The sequence below is a fragment of the Arvicanthis niloticus genome, chromosome 13 (assembly GCF_011762505.2).
Source record: "Arvicanthis niloticus isolate mArvNil1 chromosome 13, mArvNil1.pat.X, whole genome shotgun sequence".
Classification (NCBI taxonomy): domain Eukaryota; kingdom Metazoa; phylum Chordata; class Mammalia; order Rodentia; family Muridae; genus Arvicanthis; species Arvicanthis niloticus.
In genome coordinates, this window is record NC_047670.1 from 72,788,383 (window position 1) to 72,813,183 (window position 24,801).

The following is a 24,801-nucleotide window of genomic DNA, read 5'->3' on the forward strand; positions in this document are numbered from 1 at the left end:
TCTCTGAGTTCCAGGACAGCCTGGTCTACAAAGCCAGTTCCAGGACAGCCAGGGCTACACAGAGAAACCATGTCTCAAAAGCAAAACAAAAAAGAAAGTATCTCTCATCTCAAAAACAAAACAAAAGATGAAAAAGCCACCAGATATGGTAGCACACACCAGTAATCTGCGCACCATGGAGAGAGGCAAGGGGTCTCTGCGGTCAAAGACAGGATCTGGTCTCACTGAACCAAACAGTGCACCATTTTTAAAATATTATTTGGGGACTAGAGAGATAGCTCAGCGGTTAAGAGCACTGGTTGTTCTTCCTAGAGAACCTGAGTTCAATTCCCAGCACCCACCTGGTGGCTCACAAGCATCTGTAATACGATCTGATTCCTATACATGAAATATATAAAGAAATAAGTAAATAAATCTTTTTAAAAGGAACTATTTTTCCTCATTAAAAAAATGGAAAGTTAGCCAGGCAGCGGTGGCGCACGCCTTTAATCCCAGCACTTGGGAGGCAGAGGCAGGCAGATTTCTGAGTTCGAGGCCAGCCTGGTCTACAGAGTGAGTTCCAGGACAGCCAGGGCTACACAGAGAAACCCTGTCTTGAAAAACCAAAATAAATAAATAAATGAAGTAAAACAAAAAATTATTTGCTTGTTTGTCTACCGGAGAAAGTCATGTGTGTAATTCAGAGAACAATTTTGAGAACTCAGTTCTACCGTGTGATATGAGGGTGTGAGAATGAATCAGGTCTTCATGAGGCTTGGCTGCTAGAGCTCTCAAACCTTTGAGTAATACCTCTCTGTCTCTGCCCTCGCCCCACCCCCACAGCGCTGGAGGTGCAGGCACAGGCAGCCACACCTGGCCTTTTTCTGGACTGGAACTCAGCTCCCCACAGCTTGCATTGTTCCCCTCTGAGCCCCCTGTCTCTACATTCTGAGTATTCCACTCTCCCCTTTTGCAGCCCCAGGCTGGTATCTCCCAGATGTAAACTTCAAGCCTGGTCCCTTCCTTTGAACTGCATGAGCTCATCACATTCACTGCCAGCCTGCCATTTATAGTCTTTTTCATTTTTTTCCTTCGGACCATTGTGATTTAACTGGCCTTGGTCCCATTGGATGTAAAAATCCTCCATTTGTGCACTCAATTCCATGTCACCTACTCAAGGACATCACTCCATGTGTGTTTTCTGAATCTTCCAAAAACATACTGGGGGAGGGGGACTTACCTAGGTATGGCCCCCATAGACCGAGGTGCTTAAATGCTTGGCCCATTGGAAATGGCACTATTAGGTATAGCCTTATTGGAGGAGGTGTATCACTGTCGGGTGGACTTTGAGGTCTCCTATGCTCAGATTTTTTTTTTTTTTCCGAGACAAGGGTTTCTCTATGTAGCCCTGGCTGTCCTGGAACTCACTCTGTAGACCAGGCTGGCCTCGAACTCAGAAATCCGCCTGCCTCTGCCTCCCAAGTGCAAGTGCTGGGATTAAAGGTGTGCACCACCAACGCCCAACTCTATGCTCAGACTATGCCCAGTGTGTCTCAGTCTTGTTGGGCTGCCTTCAGATCCAGATGTAGAACTCTCAGATCTTTTTCCACCATCATGTTGGCCCACATGCCATCATGCTTCACACCGTGACAATAATGAACTAAAACCTCTGAACGCCTTTAATCCCAGCACTTGGGAGGCAGAGGCAGGCGGACTTCTGAGTTCCAGACCAGCCTGGTCTACAGAGTGAGTTCCAGGACAGCCAGGACTACACAGAGAAACCCTGTCTCGAAAAACCAAAAACAAAAAACAAAAATGTTTACCTTGCTCCTTCTCCTGTTCCCATTGCTGTACCTAAGCTATGATCTCCTTATACAGCTCAGTCTTGCCTCAAATAGCTACTCTCCTGCCTCAGCTTTTTTAGTGCTGGAGTTACATCTGTGTTGTCATTCCCAGATCTCTTACTCTCTTGAATTTTCTCTGGTTAGGATTTTCTCCATGGCAAACTGACACTCAAGCTTACAGATGACTTTTTTTTTTTCCACTTTGTTAATTCAAATGAAGCTTCTAGGCTTCATCTTATAAGACTATGTTATAATATCTAACACACTGAATCTCTTTCCTGCCTAGAGCGACAGTCTCTCTGTAACCCAGACTGGCCTCAAAGCAATGGTGATCCTTCTGCCTCAGCTTCCCATATACTTGTGTATATGTCCAGCAACTTGTGCATATGTGTGGGCACTTTCACAGGTATTCTCTTGCTGTTTCTGGAACTTGCAGTCTAGCTAGCTAACCAGCAAGCTTCCAGGACCTGCCTGTCTCCAGCTCCCCTCCACTCCAGCACTGGAGTTACAGGTGCCATACCCCACCTCTACATGGGTGCAGATCAGACCTCGGGGTCTCGTGCTTGCATGCCAGCACTGAGCCTTCTCTCTTAAAAACATTTTTCTCCATCTCTATACTCTTTATTCACCATTTTCCTCAGTCACCCATTCCTGGTGTCATTTGAGTCTCTTGTTCATTTTCCCCCCAACCCCAAGTTCTGAACTCTACCTTTTCTACTGTCTCTCTTGGTTATCTCAACGTTCTATTCCATTCAGAAAATTCTGACTCCCAAGTAGGCAGCACTACTATCCTGGATCTTGCTTGGATGATACTCTATAGCCATCTCAAGTAGTGCTAACCATGAAAGGTCTACATAAACTTGAGATTTAATATTAAGGCCATTTTCCTGTTCCTCCTGTTGCCATACACAGTAAATCTATCTTTCCAGTTGGTCAGGTCAAACATGAAGTCATCCTTGACCTGCCTTCTACCTTAAAGCAAATCCCACTGCCTCTATCTCCAAGATATATTACAATTCTCATTACCTTCAGCACTTGTGAAATTTTTTGGAGACACCCGTGTCTCTATTGAGAACCTTTACCCTTGAATCTATTCCACATAGCACCCCAAAGGAACATTTTATAACCTAAACTGGGTGAAAATTCTGTTGCTGGAAACTTCCCAGTGCCCTAACTACTAAAGCCAGGTCTTCTGCACCTTTGCAAAAAGTGACAATGCTTTAAAAGGACTGAGGCAGCTCACATCCAGCAAACTCCACTCCCAGAAGAGCTTCTGGCCTGGAGGACAGAGGCACACACAATACACAGAGATATGTGCAGATGAAACACTTGGAACACATGAATTACCAAAAAAAAAAAAAAAAATCAAATGCAGTAGCCACCTGTCACATTGATAGGCTGAAGGCTCAGGCAGGAGCTGAGTTTGAGCCCGTCTTCAGTTAGAGCTATAACTAGTCCCATTCAGTGAGACTGCCCTCAAAATAGAAAAAGACCAAAACTCATTTTTTTTTCCAGTATGTGTTCTTTGCCCATAGGGCTGGAGAGATGGTTCAGCCCTTAAAAGCACTGGCTGCGCTGGGCAGTAGTGGTGCACGCCTTTAATCCCAGCACTTGGGAGGCAGAGGCAGGCAGATTTCTGAATTCAAGGCCAGCCTGGTCTACAGAGTGAGTTCCAGGACAGCCAGAGCTACACAGAGAAACCCTGTCTCGAAAACAAAAACAAACAAAAGCACTGGCTGCTCTTCCAGAGTACTTAGGTTCAATTATCAGCACTTACATGTACGCTCACAGCTCTAACTCCAGGTTTAGGGGATCTGATACCCTTACAGACACATGCAGATAAAACACCAACACACATGAAACGAAACAAAAATAAATCATTTTTAAGTCTCTTTTCTGCTTAGTTTTTATTATATTGATTTGGGTATGAGGAAGCATATATGGAGATTGAAGAGTGAAACCAGTGAGTTAGTTCTCTCCTACCACGTGGATGCCAGGGATTGAGGTTGGCACTGGATGCCTTTACCCACCGAGCCACTGCTCTGGACCTTTTTTTCTTTTTAAAAGAATTACTTATGTGACTACACTGTTGCTGTCTTCAGACACACCAGAAGAGGGCATCGGACCCCATTACAGATGGTTGTGAGCCACCATGTGGTTGCTGGGAATTGAACTCAGGACCTCTGGCAGAGCAGTCAGCTCTCTTAACTGCTGAGCCATCTCTCCAGCCCTCTAGCCCTCCTTTTAATGTTTTTATACTGGTAATCCTGAAGTTTGAAGTATTTGTGCATAGAGGTTCTTTTCCTTTGTATAAGATCTACCCTATGTAGAATTCACAGCTTTTCCACTTTAGCAAGAGATGTAACTTTTCCTCAAAAATACATTCCTGCTAGGCATGGTAGCCCATGCCAGCAATGTATCTCATAACTCAAGATCTTGGATGTAGCAAGAGAATGTAGCAGTCTGAGCCCAGATGGGCTACACAGTGAAACTCTGTCTTGAATAAAAACATAGTGTTTACCAAAGATAACAGTTCAGCTGTGTCTGGGTGCTTACTAAGTGAGTGGTTTAGTGTTGCTATATATTAAAGATGTTTTTTAACCCTCTTCCCAGCATTCAGATAACAGTACAGCAGAGGAGTTTCCTCCCTCTGTCTACAACAGGTTCCTTCACCAGGTTCACTGTTAAAGTTAAATCTGAGATCTTTCCAACGGACTTAATATCCATAGGATACTGTGTGATAGGAACATAATACTATTAAACCAAAGCAGAGTGGTAATGATTCAACAAAATACTAAAGACTAGTTTAAAGACATGGAACATACAAACAACGATCGGGTGTTTTATCATTAACGTTTATTGATGGGATGGATAAATACAGATTGAGAAACATACTTGACAGCAAGATATCAAACTGATAGCCAGACTATAAAATGTATACAATATCCTTCTTTAAAATTTTTTTGAGTTTTTAAGGTTTTTTACAAAGAGCCCTTATGATAATGGTCACTTCCATCCTATGGTCATTCACCTAACAGCAGTAGAGATCCCAGGAATAGCACCCAAAACTGAGGTGCCCCACAGAGGACAGAGGCAACAGCAGAATAATTTGCTGAGCAGTACAAAAATCAGACAAAAAAACAAAAACAAAAAAACAAAACCTCACCACACAAATTGTACCTGAGTGACATAAACCAGTAAAGGTGTGTTACTTTGCTTTTTCTTTCTTTTCTTTTTCTTTCTTTTTTTTTTTTCTTTTTTTTTTTTTTGTTCTTTGGTCTGATAAGAAAATGGACAGTTTTACGTGTGGAAAGTCAGGCGATACAGATCAGTTCCAGTTCAGAACCCTAAATCACACCTACATGCGGCTGCTGCACTGTTTTCTTGGGTTCTTAGGCCAGACAGCCCTTCTGCTCCTTCTGCTTTGTAAGTGATTTCACTATGGCCATCAGCTAATCACTTTCTCAGCATTCACTGGCATTTCCAGATTACCAGACGGCAGACATACTTGCTCTGGCTTCAATGAACATGCTGTCAAGCATCCCTCTCGACATTCACATGGCAACACAAACCCCATGAGTTTCTCCTCATACAACAGGAATACACACTCATAAAGGGAAAGAGTGGACACTGATTTTTATTCAACATTCTTTTCCTTCCCCTTTCCATTGCCAAGTTCATATTATCAACTTTAGAATACTAAAACGGAGAACTCAACCACTTAGGAAACAATTGTGAATTTAGACCACTCCATCAGGTAAGATCACAGTACCATGCTTCTTTCAAGCTTCCATCCACTTCGGGTAAGTAAGAAAGGACAGTGTGGTGCAGCGAGAATTGCTTCCTAAGCATCAAGTCCAAACCTCAATCAGCGCCAAGAAATTTGAGGATGTATGAGAGTCACTGAGCTCAGTGGAATGGCAGAAAGCTATCTCTCACTATCTGATGGGTTGCATAGACTGCTTAAGTTCTCCCAAACTCAGGAGAATAAAATAGGCATTCCAATCTCAAGATGGTTTTGTTTCTCCCTTTTCCTAGCATGAGTATCAAAATAACTCATCAACAAAAGAAAAAAATCTTTAAAAAAATAATTAGTTCCCAAAATAATGGAAACACATATATTTAGATTCCAACCATACTAGGATAGGTAGGACCCCTCCAACTGCCTTTGTCTAGAAGCACGGTGCGAGGTGAGGTGAATCACGCTGCAAAGGCTTCAGGACCCCAGCAGTGATGTTACCATGATTGTGTTTCAATACTCAAATCTACTGCTGTTTGCAATTGGAGATACTCAATTTTTCTATCACCACTGGTGAACCTAATAATATTAGAAATATGTAGGATACACTAAACCAAAACACTAAAATCATTTACAAGAAGGAAAAGATGCCGAGTCTCAGATACAAAAACACAATGATTCATGAATGAGAAAAGTAGACTAATATTTAGGTATTTTCTAAACCAAAAAGGCATTAACTGGATACTTCAGAAGACCACACTGGTTTTAGGTTAATGATTCACCAGAGTTTAGCCAATAACACAGGTATATGACTAAAAGCCCTAAAGACAATCCACAGGTATTTATTTCTGCCAAAGTAAAAGTCAAGCAAACTCTTAGGAATGAAATTTACAGAAGTTAAGGCTCCAAGCCTGCTTACCACTCTCATTTCTTCTTGACTTAGATTAAAAGAAAAAACAAAGAGCCATGTTTACACGGCTGACTTTAGATATACAAATACTACTTCTCACCCTTTGAAGGTATGAAGGTAGGAGACACACATGGCCTAGAAGCCTTATTTATACAGAAACTGGACAATATGCATGCTAGCTGGCAGATGTATCCGCTACCCCAAAATAATGCAATGCAGCAGTTCATGCAGAGCCCATGAGGGAGGTTCAGGATCTATGCACAGATGTAGAAGCAGACACTGCATCTATCTACAGACAGTACCAGGAGAACTAATACAGTAAAGTCTCTAAACTAACCAAACTCAGTGTGAGCTACAGTAGAGACCAGACTACAGATGAAGTAGCTCTTTAGGCTCTAGTAAGCAGTTATTCCTAGTCCACTACAGACAGAGTTCTAAGAAACGTAACTACATTATTACTGTGAAGAGATGCTATGACAGCAAATATGACAGCCTCTGTGGCAAGGGACTGCATGTGACATTAATGAGAGTAATTAAAGAAACAGCTGTGTTCCCAAATCAAATCATCAATTCCAGTCAAAGATCCAAACTAAAGGACACATTCCCGTTTGGGAAGGTCAGGATGGAAAACAAAATCTAAACAAATACCAAGCCTAAATTTAGTAATCATGATGACACATCTATCTTGCACAACACGGGAAATACCGAGAAAGAAAATGTTACTTTAAAAGTTACACACCAAGAAATATCACTCGTTTATCAGCAAGGAGCTCCTTGTTTTGCACAGCAATGGCAGGCACTCCAGACAATTCAAACATGCAGGTTAAGAACCACAGTCACCCTAAGATATACTCCTTCCTATACATTCCTTCCTCTAGTGGGCCAGTATATCAGCAATAGTAACTGCCTCAGTGTTTTCCTAGTCTGTTCTTGGCAAGCAGCACCGTACAACTTCTGTTTCCCTATGTCTTTCAATGGAAAGAATCTGACTCCCCCATAAAGACTACTTTGCATGACAGAAGCTTCATTAATTAAAACAAGAGACAAATTATTTTCATAGCACCACCTTATCCACAGCCCCCAAAAAACCCACACATACACTTGTGTGTGTACACACATATATGTGTGTATATATACATGTATACACACACACATATATGTATGTATATATATGCACACATACACACACACACACACACACTCATGCAATGAACCAAATTAACAGCAATGATCTGTGGCTAGGTAGCATTTTTCAGTTAGACAGCTTGGCTTACAATTTTTATCTAGTCAGTATTTTTTCAAGATTTCCTTCATCAGAAATATTTACTTCTAATGTCTGGAACAATCAAGCCCTATAACAGGATTCCTGATCCACTTTTTTTTAAGAATCTCTGTCTGGAATCAAAAGCCACCCACTAAGAAATAATCTAAACACAACAGTGTCTGTTGGCTCCGCTTACTCACTCATTACACCAATGCTGTTACATCAAATTTGTCTCTGAAGTCAAACAGGCTATAAACTGCAAGTATGCAGTTGTTTCCCATTAGATAAACAGATAAAAGAAAGTCTTACATTCATAATGTAACTTAAACACAAAGTCTTCAGAATCCCAAATCACAATTTCATTGTCTTTAGTATCAACTCCTTGGCTTCTCCCAATCCTATTATCACACATGGTCTGGTCTTTTCAGACAGGACACGCAAAGCACACCCTTCTTCCCTTCAGAGACCTGAGCTTTCTCAAAGCCCAACCTGAAAAGGCCCAATTCTGAAGGGGAGAGGCCGGCCTTGCTTTATGGGCTTCTGACACAAGCCTACCTCCATTCTGCATTGAAAACACAAAAAGGAGTAACAGGAAGTTCCCAGGATGGTCATTGGCCACAACTACCCAACTAGAAGCTAGAGGGCTGCTACTCTATTACATTAGCCTGTGGTGAAGGGAGGGACTCACACTGTCAATCATGCCTCTTCATAGCTTCAAGGCCAACTGTGCTCTCTCGTAGAATGCTGAGATACCAAAACAGTTATGAGTGGGAGGGAAAAGGTAACATGATTTTAAACACATACATGCTCTCCCGCATGTGTACACGTACACACACACACACACACACACACACACACACAAGTTCTTAATACTTCAAGTGGCCTGAGCCTATTTCACTGTTGGCCAAGAGCCTACCCCCTCCCCCGCACATTCCCACCCTCCAACCCCCTCCCGCCCACCAGTCATTGCTATGTTCCTCATTCACACAGCAAAATACCTTTCCCATTCCCAATTATAAAAAAAAAAAAAACTAAACAGATAACTTACTTTCTTTAAATTATTTTTTAAAAGTCTCTTAAAGATTTGACGTTTAAATACTTCCTCTCTTCTGATATGTTAAACACCAAAAGAATCCACAACCGCTTGCTTGCTATGCCCTCCAGGGTTCAGTTCTGGCAAGAAGAGGGAAGAGAACTACTCCAATCAACCTCATTAGGATGAGGAGAGGCCAAGAATAGAGAGTGTTCCTAATCCTTCACAGCTTCAGCAGAATCCCACCTCTAATACCAGGACAGACTACAGATGTATGAGGCAGCAGATAGAATCACCGAGGCCCTCCAACACCCTCCCACCTGTCTCAATAGCAATTTATTCCTAAGGTGACATTTCATAAGGGATGTAAATTTCGTAGTCTAGTATCAGTAGTCAAAACAAAACAAATTAAAAAAAAAAGTGTTTTTTGTTTTTGAAGTTTTTGCCTTTTTTTTTTTTTCTTTTTTTCTTTTTTTCACTTAGGAAGAGGTGGAAGTGGTGGAGGGGGTTCTGATGGGAGTGGTGGTGGCCGAGGTTTGTCTGTATTGCCAGATCTGGAAGAGATGCCACTAGCTCTCGGATTCATGTATTCACCATAAGAATGAACAAATTCAAATGCAGGGGGCGGAGTGGGCTGGACCCCTTGGGCACTAAGCAGGGAGTGGAGCATATTCACAGTGTCTTGATAATCTATGGATTGAGCGGTGCTGTGACCATTAGCCCCAGGAGGGCCTTTGTCCAGTTTCACATGAGGAACTCGAGTTTTACAGCTAGGCTGTGAAAAGGGCAGGCCACTTGTGTCTGAGCTATGCCCAGGCAACTGGGGCATTGTAGGAAGAGGGGGGAAGGGGAAATTCAAGGATGAAGATTTAGTACTCTTGGCAATCTTGGCTGGATGATCAAACACTGCAGCCCCCGTCTCTTCCGGGGGACCCCGTTTACGCGCAGAGCCGGAAGAAGACAGAGCAGCAGACAGGCTGTAGGGTTTGTGTGCTGAGGCACCTGTCTGGCTGCCGTGCTTTGGGTCACTTGGACGCTTGCCCCCAGGGCCGACCGGCAGCTGGAAGTGAGCATGTTTGTGTGAGTGATGGTTGTGGTGGTGGTGGTGGTTAGACGGGTGAGTCCTCTGCTTCTCTTTGTGCTCCCGGCTCTTGGCGACACTGTCTTCTACAGAATTGTGCTTCTCACCTGCAGAGTGCACTTTAATGCGCATTTTTATCTCCTCTGGTTTTGAAGAAGCTGCTTTATCTCCACTAGCCACTGGGAGTCTCATTTTCAGAGCTGATTTGTCAGCCTTATCTAGAAAAGGACGTTCAGGATTTTCCGAGCCCTCAATGGGCATTTTGAGAATAACTGAAGAATGGCTGTCGTGAGACAGGAGATTCTGGGCAGCGTATGCATACTGTGACTTCACATTGGCCTCCATATTCTCCAGCTGCCTCTTCTGAGCAGCCAACTCTTCCGCGTGCTTTGCACGGTATTCTTTAAGTGAAACTTTAGCTGATGGCACGCTCTTGCTAGTCTGCTTCTGGGAAACAAATGCATTCGAACCATCATGTTGCAAGGAATGATCAACTCCAATAAGTGCTAAATTCTCACTAGTCTGATGACCCTGAGAAGCTTCTAGTTTAAAGGGAGGTTGGGAAGACAGCCATCGCTCGCCTTGCAGCATCTCCACACTGGTCAAACTGCTGGACGACTCTTCAGAAGTAGGCAGGGAAGGCACTGCACTCGCTGACGCAGTTGACATGCTCATCAGACCTGCAATTGTCGTGTCTGAAGAGGTCTGGGAAATCATGTTGAGGATTGTCTGCTCCGATGTGTTCTCGTCTGCTCCCCGGTCCTCTGGTTTGGTTTTCATGGCAGCCTGGTATGCCTAGAAAGAAGCAAATCAATCTCACTCCAACAATTTACTAAGTGGCAGTATATGGGACCATCAGCCAAGGAGAACTTTCTGATGGCTTTGTGTTCTGTGTGTGTACTGGAGTTGTGGGCTTTGTTTTTGTTTTTGTTTTTGAGACCAGGCATGTCTCAAACTCAGAGATCCTCCTGTCTCTACCTCTTTAATACTTAAAGACATTCATTGTCACACCAGGGAAAATAAAGCCACTTAAATATTCAGTATAACTACTTAGGGCTGCAGTTGGCCTTTAAATAAATTCTAGAAAATGTGATGAGGTTTTGTATGAAAATAAAAGATTAACTACATGCTCTTAAGCCTACTTCTAACTCTAAGCTTCCAGAGGCAAAAATTATCTATAATTCACCAGACTCAGGAGAATTAATCTGAACTCAGGAGAATTTATAAGGGAAATTTCTATGCATGGTGGTACATGATTGCAATCCCAGCACTTAAATGATAGAGACAGAGGCAAGAGGATCAGAAACCCAAGGTCAGCCTCTATAACAGCAAGGCTCAAGGGCAGCTGGAGCTACATGAGACCTTGTGTCAACAGGGCTGGGAGAAGGCTCTATTCCTTCTTTTTGGGCGCTGGTGATTAAAGGGCCTTGTGCGTGTGAGTACTTATTTGTACCAAGCTCATCATCTGATGCTATGGGAAAGGGAATGACTATTATTCATAAGACTAAAATATCTGCAGTACAACTCCAGACTGAAACACATTTAATAAAAAACTCCTGGGCTGAAGAGACGGCTCAGCAGTTAAGGGAACTGCTCCTGTTTGCAGAGGACCTGGGTTCTGTTCTCAGCAACCATAGCTGCTCATAACCACGTAAAACTCCAGTTCCAGAGGATCTAACCCCTCTGGCCTCCATGGGTACTGCATGAACATAAATGTAGGCAAACACTCATATATACATATACAATAAATAATAAACCTCTCCCCAGCCCCAGGTCTAAGTATCTGTAGCCCCAGGTGGTATCCAGCTCAGAGATCTTGTCTCTGTCTCCCAAGTGCTAGTATTAAAGGCATGCAGCACCATGCCAAGCTGTAATGAGAAACCTTTTTAAAAAGAAGGAAGGAGGGGAGGGATGAAAGAAGAAAATAAAATATTTTTAAAAGTTTTTCTTTTTTAATTAATTAATTAGTTTTTTAAATGTAGGAGTGCTCTATCTGCATGTATACCTATATCCCAGAGAGACATCAGATATAGGTAGTCATGAGCCACTATGTGGGTGCTAGGAATTAAACTGAGGACCTGTGCAAGAACAGCCAGTGTTCTAAACCAAAAAGTCATCTCACCAGCCCTAAAACATTTCTAAAGTAGCTAATATCAAAGAGAAAATCACATTTGACCCTTATAATCCCATCCATACATAGCTCCTACAGTCTTATCCTCTAAAGACTGAAATGTTAGTTCATGTTCATGCTATAAAGTTACAACCTACTGTTAAGTAAGAAGGAAACTCCAAACCCAGTGCACACATCCAATTCTGGTATATTCACCAGTGCAATTAAAAGAAAGAATAAGTTTGTCAGCACTAAGTCTTACCCTCCAATTCCGAATACGTTTCAGCCTGCTTGGAGTTTTCTCTAGAATCTGTAGAAATTCATGTGTCAGTTCTACAAATGAAACATTTAAGAAATGCTCAGAGACAAGAATGTAATCAAACAAGAATAACCTCAACTAACTCACTGTTTAAGTCATGTTTGGCCAGATATGTGACAAATCAAGACGTGCGTTTCAAGGTCCCTTACACTAAAACTTACCATCTAAAAGTTCCAAGGTCACAGTGGCGTCAACATACTCCCACCAGTGCTTCCCGTCAGTTGAGACTGGGATCTCCCAGTTGGACCACTTGCAAGCCAGATGGATGCAGACACAGGCCACCACAGGAGGTGTGTACTGCAGGCTAAATGTGGTCAAATGCAGGCTGACATCAAAGGGAAGGAAACAGAGAGTGTCATGAGCCCAATTCTCAACCCTAAACTAAAACTCTCCATTATTTAAAAAACCAAAAAACCAAAAACAAAAACCACAGGAGAGCGAGAAGGGCAAGAAATATCCTGTGCTCTGATTTAACATTCAACATGATTTTCTTCTTTCTTTTCCTTTTCCTTTTTTTTTTAAAGATTACTTTCAATTATGTGTACATGTCTGTTGGACTACAAGCACAAGCGAGGACGTTCAGGGAGGCCTGAGGTGTTAGAGCCTACAGCTGGAGTGACAGGTGATGGTGCACGGTCTACAACACATGCTTCGAACTTAACACAGGTCCTCTGGAAGAGCGGTGTGTGCTGCTGGACTAATCTCTTCAGCACCTCAATATGATTTTCTATTAAAATACTCCTTAGGTAAACAACAGTTCTAAATTTCCTAGTATCACACACTGATTAGTGAACAGAAAACAAAAACAAAAAATAAAAGAAAAAAAAAAAGAGCTAGGTAGTCAGCCTTGGTGAGACACCCCTTTGATTCTAGCACTTGGGAGGCAAAGGCTGGCCAGTGGGTCTCTGTGAGTTTGAGGCCAGCCTAGTCTACATAGCAAATTCCAAGATTGCCAGAGATTCCAAGATTTAATGTGATCCTGTCTGTCTCAAACTAAAACCAAAAGAAAAAAAAAAACCCACCAAAGCCAATATAGTAGCAGATGTCTATAATCCCAAGACACGGGAAGAGGAAGCTGAAGGCTGGCTTAAGCAATGAGACTCTGTCCAAAAAAATTGCATCTCTCAAATACAAACACACCTGATTGGCTTTTTTTTTTTTTTTTTTTTTTAGATTCCGTCTGGGTTCTAGACAGGTCTCATTCTTTGGCTGTCTCAAACACAGCAATCTTATCTCTTAATTACAGTACTGTAGGACCATAATGTCTGACTCTTACTTTAAATTTGTTTCATTGCTTCTCTTCCCTTGTGTGTCTGTATGTGTCTGTCTACCTGCTTGTGTTTATTAGACAGTGCAGAATGTTCTGAGCCTGCTCTACTACAGAGGATGCCCTCCAACCACTCCTTCTCCTGTCTCTGTGTCCTGAGTGTGGGGTCTCAGACTGGACCACCACACTCAATGTATGCAGTGCTGGCTTACTAAAGCTGACCTTCTCACACCTGGACTAAGAATGATTGAACAAACAACGTGGGAATCAGACAAAAGAACAAGCAGGTCATTTAGCAGAACAAGTTCTATACTAAGAGCTTTTAAAAAATATAAATATTGAAAATCCTCGTAGACTAAGTGCCCATTGCTTGGGCAAACGAAAAGAAAATCAACAAATCTCAAAATTATAGGAATGTTTTCAGACATTTTATAGCAAAGTTAATGGCATAGATTTTTGTATGCTAAGTACAAAACCCTAGCAAATTAAAAGGCATAAAAAATCTGCATAAAAATCCATTTCCCAGAGCACTGTCTAAAATACATCATAGCAAAGGCTTTTTCTATGGCCTTTTGGCTCTAGTTCACTAAGTGACCCTATAAACCCCTCGAGAGGTGACAAGCCCAGCCCAACTCCAAACCCAAACACAGAAGAGGAAGAAAAAATAAAAATATAAACCTGTTGGTTGCCATGAAGTAAGATGTCTGTGCTAAGTCCTTGCTTGCTAACAAAAACAAAAGAAAAAGACATTATTAATTCCATTTTATAACATCAAATACTTAGTAAACATGTACTATTTGTAAGTTACTGCAAATAATTGTAAATGAGGCAGGCATAGTGCCTGTTATCTGGTGTTTACGTTCTACCCAAGTGAACAGATCAATGACTTTAGGAAGAAGGGTCGTGGGAACCTAGCAAATGAACACAGCACATGTTCTACTGATTTCTAATTTGAATGTTAATAATTATGCTGCTTCCAGATCTAGAGACTCAAGCTTTATTTTGAACATCAGTTATTGGGGGTGTTCATTTAAAATGCAAGCAATTCCATGATCTAGTTTGATTCAATATTTAGAGAAGGACAGAGATTCTGATTCAAGAGATCACTGAGAAAGAGCAAGATAAGAGATAAACCATAGGACCTGGCTCCCAAGCCAGAATCCAGAAGGCCTTGACATATTTGGAGAAAGGAATTCTTAATTTTTAAAACAAAAAAGAACTTTCAACTGAGTAGACTATGATTTAATCCCTTAAACATCAGGTTACACCTGTTTCACACACTACAGTGAGAAATAAAATATTCTACATTCCTCCACCCCCAAACACAAGCAAGACAAGCAGTTTCTGTCTTCTTTAGGTTTTCAGAGGCACCTCTATAAAGCACATATCCACATCTCTCCAGCACTGCTCTCCCTGATGCAAAACCTTTAATGCTTTTAAATACACAGAACTTGGGCAGATGAGATGAGGCGAAGTTCTCACCAGCAACCTGAGTTTAGTCCCCAAGATCTCAATAGAACTGACTCCTAAAGTTATTCTCTGGCCTCCTCTACACATACCACATGGCTCAGGAAGAACACCCCCACATCTCACCCATAACACACACTAAAAACGTTTGTTTTAGGTTTTAATGTACAATACTTGCAGAAACTGGTAATTTTTCTAAAATTTCAATTTTCATAAAACAATATTAAAATAAAAAAGGCTAGTCATCAGTTTGGCATATAAAACTTTAAAAGACATTTATATGCACGATGATATTCAGACTTTGTCTTTCCAGGTCTCAATATAAACCCAGGGCTGTGTGTGTATTAAGCAAATGCTCCACCAACTGAATACGTCCAGTCCCAGATAGTCCTTTTTGTTTGCTGTTTGTGTAGTTGAATAGGTCTTACTATGCAGCCCAGGCTAGCTTAGAACTTACAATAATCTTCCTGCCTCAGCCTCCTAAGTGCTGGGAATGTAAGTGTGTGCCACCACAACTGGCACCCCAGAGATTATGGATACTCCTTAAATAGAAGGAACCCTTAAGGATTAGGAAGGTAATTCGATGGTAGAGCACTTGCCCAACATATACAAGGCCCTATGTTTAAACTCTACAGCACAAAAACAAACAAACCAACAACAGGGCTGGTTATGGTGGTACAAGCATTTAATTCTAGCATTCAGGAGGTAGAATGCTCAACTCCAGGCCAGCTTGGCCTATTTAGCAAAGGCCAAATTTCAGTCAAGCCAAGGCTACATAGTGAGACTGTGTCTCAAAAATGAAAGTTTATATACCATTTAAGAACTAATTATTTTTTATCAGGACTGGAGAGATGGCTCAGTAGTTAAGAGTGCTGGTCTTTCTTCAAGAAGACCGGGGTTTGATTCCCAGTCACTTCATGGTGGCTCTTAACCAACTATAATCCAGTTCCAGTAGATCTGACTCCCTCACCTAGCCTCCAAGTGTACCAGCTACACATCTCATTCAAACATACACTCAGGTAAAACACCCATACATAAAGTAAGTAAGAATAAATGATATAATTTTAAAATCCTACCCAATGGATTGTAATAAAAGTTCAAATGATTCTATATCATCATTGGGGTTTCCTTTAATTAGACATGAATCAGAAGATCATCCACACTTAAAAAAGTAAGTTATACTCATATACATGTGTTTGTACAGCGTGTGTGAAAGTCAGAGGACAACTTTTAGAAGTCAGTTCTCTCCTCCCACTGTAGGGTCCAGGGTTCAAACTCAGGTCATCAGGCTTGTGAGGTAAGTGATGTTGCCTACTGACCCATTTGCTGGCCCAACACCAGCAACTTTCAAGATTTTCTGAAAACTGCTAACTTATATGTGACTTGGTGACTTTTCCAAATCTGTCCTTACACTTTGTCAAATACCCCACCAGACAAGTTCCTTTTCCTATTTGACATACACTCAGACAAAACACCCATACATAAAAATACAGTTCAATCCATCATGGTGGAGAAGCTACAACATAAAGCAGCCGTCACACTGCATGGAGTCAGGAAGGCTGACTGAAGGCTGCTGCTCGGTTCCAGTTCTCTACTGTAGTCTGAGATCCTAGCAGGGAATGAGGCCATCTACTATGGGTGAGTCTTCCCACCTCAACATTATCAACATAATTCTCCACTGGCAAACCCAGGGGTCTGTCTTCCAAGTGATTCTGTCAAAATGACAATTAATGCTAACTTCACTGTCTGGTTAAATTAAAAGATCCAAAAACAGTTTCCAATAGGTCAGAAGCAAGTGTATGACTCCAGCCAACAGGCCATTCAGTCCGAATCTGGGACACAGCAGCTGTGAGTTCAAAGCTAGGTACAGCCCCAAACAAGTAAGCAATTCAAGCAATTAAGGTTACTTACCTCGAACAAGCTGGGTGCACTTTACCACATGTGTATGTGGGTGATCAATTGTTAATTCAAATCCTTCAAAAAAAAAAAAAAAAAAAAAAGCTAAAAATAGTCAATATATTTATCTCTCTTTTGTCTGAATTATTAATGGCCCATTCACTTTTCTCTTTCAAAAGTACTGTGCAGAGACAAAGTGACTCACAGTATCCTTCACACTCTTCTCTATCATCTCCAAAAAGCTAGAAGGTACACATAAGATCTAAAGACCACCTCTGAACACAAAAATCTCTTTTTATGAAGGCCAGAGAGGCAGCTCCCTGGTTTAGACTAGGTGTTGCAGAGGGCTGAGTTTGACTCCCAGCACCCACATGGTGGTTCACTGTAACTCCAGTTCCAAAGGATCTAACACTTCCTTCTGATTTCTGTGGGCACCAGATATATACATGGTGCACAGATAAAAATGCAGGTAAAACACTTATACACTTAAAATGAAATAAACCTAAAGACTGTTTTAATCCTTTTTAGCAATAAAAGAATATAGCACAAGGTTGAAAGAAGCTTTTCTTCCAGTCTTACAAACTTTCCATGAAATCATTATATTCTGTACCTATTTCTTCATGCTTTAAGGGAAAATCCACTCACCTAAGGTCTGCAGAATTATGCTCTCTAAAATCACCAGATCCTGAACTTGCTGCAGGTAGGCCTAAGGGAAAAAAACCACAAGTTACATCCCACAAAAGGGTAAATAACTTTAAAAAACATATCAAAGATATGGATGGAGGCCCCTGAGAGATGACTCTACAGTTAAGAGCACTTACTGCTGTTGCAGAAGACCTAGGTTTGATTTTCAGAACCCAAAGAAAGCTCACAGCCATCTGTAACTCCAGTTCCCAGGAATCCAACACTCTCTTCTGGCCTTCACAAGCAATGTGTACATGTGGTACACTTACACTTGTATAGGCAAATACTAATACACATGAAATTTTTAAAATCTTAACTCTTTAAGAGGTAGTGTTAGAACTGGAATATATAGTCTTTATGCCTATGCCATTCAGGACAAAAAGGAAGAGCCCAGAACATCAAAAGATAACATCTTATTAATGGAAGGCTACCAGAAAGTACAACTGTATTTATTTTTCAGATATTTTAAATCTTAGAAGACAGATAATCTAGACATGAGAAATAACACACCTCTAAAATCATCACATTTTATTGCAGACACTTTAACAGTGCCGTAAGCATCTAACTGATGAACACTTCTCACAGTCAAAGTTTCTCTTGTAGTTCAAAGGAGCTAGACACTGTTGTGCACACCTTTAATCACAGCACTTGGGAGACAGGCAAGTGAGATGGATATCTGTGAGTCTGAAACCTGGGAGGTTTGGTCTGTTGCTAATATTCTGTACCCACTAAGAGTGAATTCTCACGTTAACAAGCTTTGGTTGTGCAAATCTTGTTCCTTAACCTAAAACTATTGGTCAAATAAAATACTGGAGGGATTAGAGGTAGGTGGGTTTTAAGTTCCCTGGTTAGGGAAGCATAAGGAGGAAGGAGAGGAGGATGTCACCATCAGAGATGAACCATGAGCACATGGCTAGGAGAAGCAGCAAGGATTTGGGGTACACCTTTGGGGAGGTAGCCAGGCCATCAGTTAGAAAAAGTAGATTAGGGGTTATCCAACAGTAATTGCCAAAGCCGAATAAAATAATCATAGTCTGAGTCTTATTTTTAAGGTAGTCAGGGATAAGCTTTAATAAATTGGATGTCCTACATATTGGTAAACCAATGTGGGTCAAGAACTCACTTAGAATCCAAGTTTAGATTACAGTATACTGGGTAGAGTCACAACCCTGAAGACACTGCTGCTAGGGACCAGCTGGACCAGAACTCCCCGGAAAGGCTTTGTTTCCACCCCTGCAGCTGCTGAGAAGAGACACAAAGGCTGCAGTTCTTCCAAATGCTACATGCTGCTCTGCAAAGTCAGCACTCTGCTTCACAGAGAGCATGGCTAGTGCCAAGGTCCACAGAGAAAAACAGCAGCCTAACTAATCTGGGCCCACTGAGTCCCCAGCCCAGTGTCTAGTAAGAGGCACCAGCCAACCAAACATGGCAGGGCACATGGGCCAGGAACCATTGGAGGATGTCTGGAGACATCTAAAGCCTCTCGAAGCACAGCAGGTTGGAGAGGCCTGGCCAGGGCTGGCAAAAGGCTGAGCCACGAGCCTTGAGCTAACTGAACAGCTAGGGTGAGGTTTATGCACCACAAGGTATACACTAAAAAGTCCCAAGAGTCTAAACTGATAAGGTATTGAGCTTAAACAATAAAAGGGAAACTAAATATTAAAAAAAACATAGAAAGAAATATGTAGGGGCTGGAGAGATGGCTCAGCGGTTAAGAGCACTGACTGCTCTTCCAGAGGTCCTGAGTTCAAATCCCAGCAACCACATGGTGGCTCACAACCATCTGTAATGGGATCCGGTGCCCTCTTCTGGTGTGTCTGAAGACAGCTACAGTGTACTCACATACATAAAAGAAAGAAAGAAAAGAAAAACAACTGTTAAATTATATTTTAAAAAAAGAAGAAAGAAATATGTAATTTAAATATAAAATAAAATTCTTAGGGAGAAGTTTCAGATTAAGAAGAAAAACTGTTTTCTGTATTCGGGATGGAAGGAAACAATGCCTGACACACTGCATCTGGACTCCATATGAGCTTGCTTCGCTCATCAGCACACAAATTGCTGTTGTAATGGCTGTTGTAATGGCCGTGATTACAGTTTAGTGTGTCCTCTTTGGTAGAAATCAGAATAAGACAGTTTTGAAGAAAGAGAAGACTGAGAAACTAGATACTAAATTAGAGATCATAAAATAAGAAATGAAAAGAATTTTTAAATCAAAGTAGAAAACCCTTAGAGGAATCCAATTTGGAACATATAATAATACCAAAAAAATAGTTCCAGACAGGAAGGTTCTACAGGGGCTTGAGAAATTAGAATGGCAACCCATAGAAATATATTGTATTAAAGACTTCAGATTCTGCTTATTGATGCTAACTTAAAACAATGCCACATAATAGATTGTGTTTCATTTTGTAGTTTGCAGAATTGAGATATGTACACATGTTGATACATCATACAATTGATACATGTTCAGTTCTAATGGACTTCTGCCTTGAGTTCTGAGGGAGATGATTCTGAGATTCATTAAAGATGATGGCTGTCTTGGAGATGCCTTTACAGATTAAAACTATGATGCTCAGACATATATGTTCATTAAAATACAACAATTTTATGGACACTATGGCATGAAACCTTTTGTGGAGATAGCATACAGTCCTAGAGTTCAAGCCATTATAAAAATACCTAACAGGACTTGGAAGGAAATGCTCATAGAACAGAAGGAAGATATGATATCTCCCAAAGACGGTTTCAAATGAGCTTTGTTGTCTTTCAATTTTTTAAAAAAGATTTTAAAAATTGTGTGCACACACACACACACACACACAGAGTAGCTGTCTTCAGACACATCAGAAGATGGCATCAGATCCTATTACAGATGGTTGTTGGGAATTGAACTCAGGACTTCTGAAAGAGTAGTCAGTGCTCTTAACCAATGGTTAAGAACCATCTCTGAAGAACGACTTTCAATTTTTTAAAAGAACCAATGAGACAAATAGTACATCTGATAAAATATACTGGATTTTAGAAAGGACTGCTGAATTACATCAGCCTATAGAAGTTCTAATTCCAAAATGGAAAAAAAAGGAGATATGTTGAGGAGGAGATTTTACATTTGTTCCAACAGAAAAAGTTGCATTTGCCATCCAGATTATTGAAGATTTCACTGGGGACGACCCCCTGAAATTTTGGCTACAGACAAAAAAAGGGAGATTGGCAAAATCAACAAGACAGGTAACATATGTGATAATCCTGTTACTTGAGAACCGCTCTGAGACTGGCTGAGACACAAAAATGTCTTTGCATGGCCAATAGATCTTGTTGACCACAAACTCCTAAAGACTTTTCAAACCATTTTTCTTTTAAAATGGTATAGATAAAAATTAACATTACAGTCTGCTATATAATCCAAACTAATTTCTAAAGACAGATGTTTTTCATCTGCTCAAAGAGCAGAAAACTTATCTTTGACTGATTTGTGCACTCTGCACATTCCACACACATGTCTTTATAGAACTATGTATTGCTTGTAAGGTTTGTATGGAGTGGAAAACAAGGGGGACAGACAGGCCTTACAGGACTCACCCTCGGCAATGCTGAGATGCTACTCTTGCTGTTCCAGATCCCTGCTTGATTCTTCAACTGCATCAAAGCTGTTTCCTCTAAAGACTTGCTTCTGGGGCATTTTGAGAATAGCTAGCTCACTTGGTCCAGCCTCTCAGACTATTCCAATCTGGACTTTCTCAAGATACAGAAACTGAACAATGGATGCTACAGTCAGCTTTCTTTTGACTTAACCATTTTCCCAACGTCCTTTTGGGGCCCCAAACAGGAATTCTTTGCCCCAATTCAGAAAGTAGCAACTATAAGACTACCATCCCAGTCCCTTAAGTTGGCATGGATGGTTTTGCTCATTTTATAAATTATACATATGTTGTCATTTTAAGGGACGATTTACAAATTATTATGGTCTTGGGCAGGGAAGAAACTAAATCTTCCCTTTTTTTAATCCTTTTTTTTCCTTAGGTAAAAGGAAAGGTTGGAGAAAAAGGGGCTAGTGAAAATTAAAATATAATTGTGAAATGAAAGCTGAATTCGCAGTTTTTACATTTGTTTATGGTACATGTGGGAAAAGGCTCGCACCCTTTAGCTTGTGTGTGCAGGTCAGAGGACAACTTGGAGTAGTCTCTCTATATGCCTTACCCAGTAAGGCCACTTGCTGGCCCTACACGGAGCTGTAGGGTCATAGTTAAAGGAAGCCAGGCCTCACATATGCTAATAAAGTGCTCTGCCACTGAGCTGTGCCTCCTTTCCACTCATTTTGAGGATTTTAATAAAGTTTAACAAAAATTTAATTTTTTCAAATTTTACAAATATGGCTCTTATATTTCTGTTGGAAAGAATTCATCTGTAAATACAATGACATCTGGGTAAGGAGTTAAGAGACCATCCTGGCTAGGAGATGCTCAGTGGTCAGAACACCAGCCACTCGTTCTTCCCGATGACTCACATTCAACTTCTCAGCACCCACCCAGGAGCTCACAACTATCTCTAACTTTAGTTCTAGGGATCTGAATTACACATTTATGCAGGCAAAATATGCATACACATAATAAAAAATAAAAATTTGTTGGGCAGTAGTGGCACAGCCTTGAACCCTGGTACTCTGAGGCAGAGGCAGGCAGATTACCAAGTTTGAAGACAACCTGAACTGCACATGGTGAGCTCTGTGACTGCCATGGCTACACAGAGAAGCCCTAAAAAGAAGACTTGAAAAAACAAACAAACAAACAAACACATAAACAATAAGTCAAAGTTTAAGTATCAAGAAAGCATAATGTGAGTATTATTCTTGCCATGGAGCTTTATACTTATGGTTAAAAAGAGAGAGACCAATATTGTAGTTAACTTCACACTAAACTTTATATTACTAGTAAATCAAATAAGGATATAATATGCAGGCCAGGCAGTGGTGGCACACCCCTTTAGTCCCAGCACTTGGGAAGCAGAGGCAGGTGATTTCTGAGTTCGAGGCCAACCTGGTCTACAGAATGAGTTCCAGGACAGCCAGGGCTACACAGAGAAACCCTGTCTTGAAAAACAAACAAACAAACAAACAAAAAACAAACAAAAATCAAAAAAGGGTCCAGGTGTCAGGTTGAAGAGATGTTTCAGCAGTTAAGATGTTGCAAGGCTAGGCACCTGAATATGATCCCAGGAGCCCAGGTAAAGGGGGAAAGAAAGAACCTATGCCACAAAACTCTGTTCTAACCTCCACACATAGCTAACTGGCTGGCCGTGGCTGGTACACACGTACACACACACACACACACACACACACACACACACACCCCACATACTTAAAAGTTAGGATGTGGCTTTTAGCTGATAGGCCTATAGGAAGTGACTGAATCACAAGAGCTCTGACCTCCTCAATGGATTAATCCAGATGCAGCTGTAATCTGATAGCATTGCTTGGGAGGTAAAGGAAACCAGAAGGTTGGGCCTTGGAAGTAGGTCACAGAAGCACACCCTTCGAGGAGTGCATCTCGTCCCTGGCTTTCTGCTGCTGCTCTACCACCAGATGAGCATGTTGCTCTCCCCACCTGCTCCTTCCTGGCCATGATGCTCTGCCTCATAGCCATGGGACCAAAAGTAATACAGCTAAGTAACCATAGGCTGAAACCTTTGAAACTATGAACCAAAAGAAATCTCTTCTTCCCTTAGGTTGCTTTCCAGATGTTTTAGCAGTGATAAAAAAAAGTGGATACCAATGCTTGCTTCTGTAGCACGTACTAAAATTAGAACAATACAGAAATAAAATAAAAACATGTATAAAATTCCATATATCTTCTTCAAAACCGTGATTCTTACACCCATAAAAGACTTAAATAACCTAGCAACAGAAATCTTTAACTTTTCCTCAATTATGGGTGTTAGAATTTTAAACAACTCCAATCACTGACTTCTAAAGCAGAAGTGGAGAGCTGGCTCAGTAGTTAAGAGCGTATAGTGCTCTGCAAGCCAGGCTCACACTCATCACCTCACTACCACCTACACCTCCAGCTTCAGGGGCAACCAAGATCTCCGCCTCTATGGACAGCTACACTCACACAGACATATATACACATATTGAACTTAATACACAATCTTTTTTTTAATAAATGAAGAAAACCAGGGGTCATCCTTTTTTTTTTTTTTTACAAAAAACAAGGACTATGGGTGTGTTTTTCTTCTTTCTTTAAGACACAGGCTGTCTCTATGTAGCTCTGGCTGCTCTGACACTCACTATATAGACCAGGTTGACCCTCAAGGAGATCCATCTGCCTCTTGCTTCCTAAGTGCTAGGATTAAAGGCATGCACAACCAATTCATCTTGGGGAAGAGGCTTTTCAATAGAATGTTTGCCTAGCATTTTCTGAGGTCCTAGATTCAACACCTATCATCACCAACACACACACACACACACACACACACACACACACACACACTCAGACACCCCAAGGAAGCATGATCGAAAACAAAAGAAATGTGTATACACACAGGATGAAGGTCCAGAGTACCTATGGAACTGCACTCAACAGTATTCTTACCACAGGAAAAGAGAAACTCTGATCTGAAGTGATTTTTAAGAGTTTGACCTCTGACTTGAAAAAATAAACAGTATGAACTCTAATAATGACCATAATGCTTCTCAGCCTTTTGGCTAAAATCAAATGTAAAAATAAACACATATAAATCTTGCTATTTCTAGGCATCTGGTTCATTTTCAGACTGATATTTAAGTATGGCCCTTTCTCATGAAAAATAAAAATAAAAAAATAAAATTCCACAACAAAACTTTGCCTTTAAAAAAAGCTGATAGGGGCTGGTGAGATGGCTCAGTTATTAAGAGCACTGACTGCTCTTCCAGAGGTCATGAGTTCAAATCCCAGCAACCACATGGTGGCTCACAACCATCCATAATGAGATCTGATGCTCTCATATGGGTGACTGAAGACAGCTACAGTGTACTTACATAAAATAAATTCTATTCTACAGAGCTAGTTCTAGGACAACCAGGGCTACACTGAGAAACCCTATCTTGAAAAACAACAACAAAAAAATGCTTATAGTGTCAAGAAGCCAGGTGTGATGGTACACACCTTTAATCCCAGCACTCGGGAGAGGCAATCCGGCAGTCTCTTTAGTTCAAAGCTAGGCTGGAATAG

General features: G+C 41.1%; 1 protein-coding gene across 1 annotated transcript in view; it reads right to left on the minus strand.

Annotated features, from left to right (window-relative positions):
- Positions 1-4,659: 4,659 nt before the first annotated feature.
- Ccnt1 (cyclin T1) overlaps positions 4,660-24,801 on the minus strand; it is a 29,661-nt gene continuing 9,519 nt past the window's right edge. Inside the window, exons 4-10 of the mRNA XM_076912032.1 lie at positions 17,555-17,615; positions 16,925-16,987; positions 14,225-14,270; positions 12,441-12,604; positions 12,223-12,293; positions 8,785-10,645; positions 4,660-8,480 (exon numbers count right to left, since the gene is read on the minus strand). Of these exons, the coding sequence (XP_076768147.1) occupies positions 9,245-10,645; positions 12,223-12,293; positions 12,441-12,604; positions 14,225-14,270; positions 16,925-16,987; positions 17,555-17,615 (1,806 nt within the window). The 3' untranslated portion in view covers positions 4,660-8,480; positions 8,785-9,244. The remainder of the gene's footprint in view (positions 8,481-8,784; positions 10,646-12,222; positions 12,294-12,440; positions 12,605-14,224; positions 14,271-16,924; positions 16,988-17,554; positions 17,616-24,801) is intronic.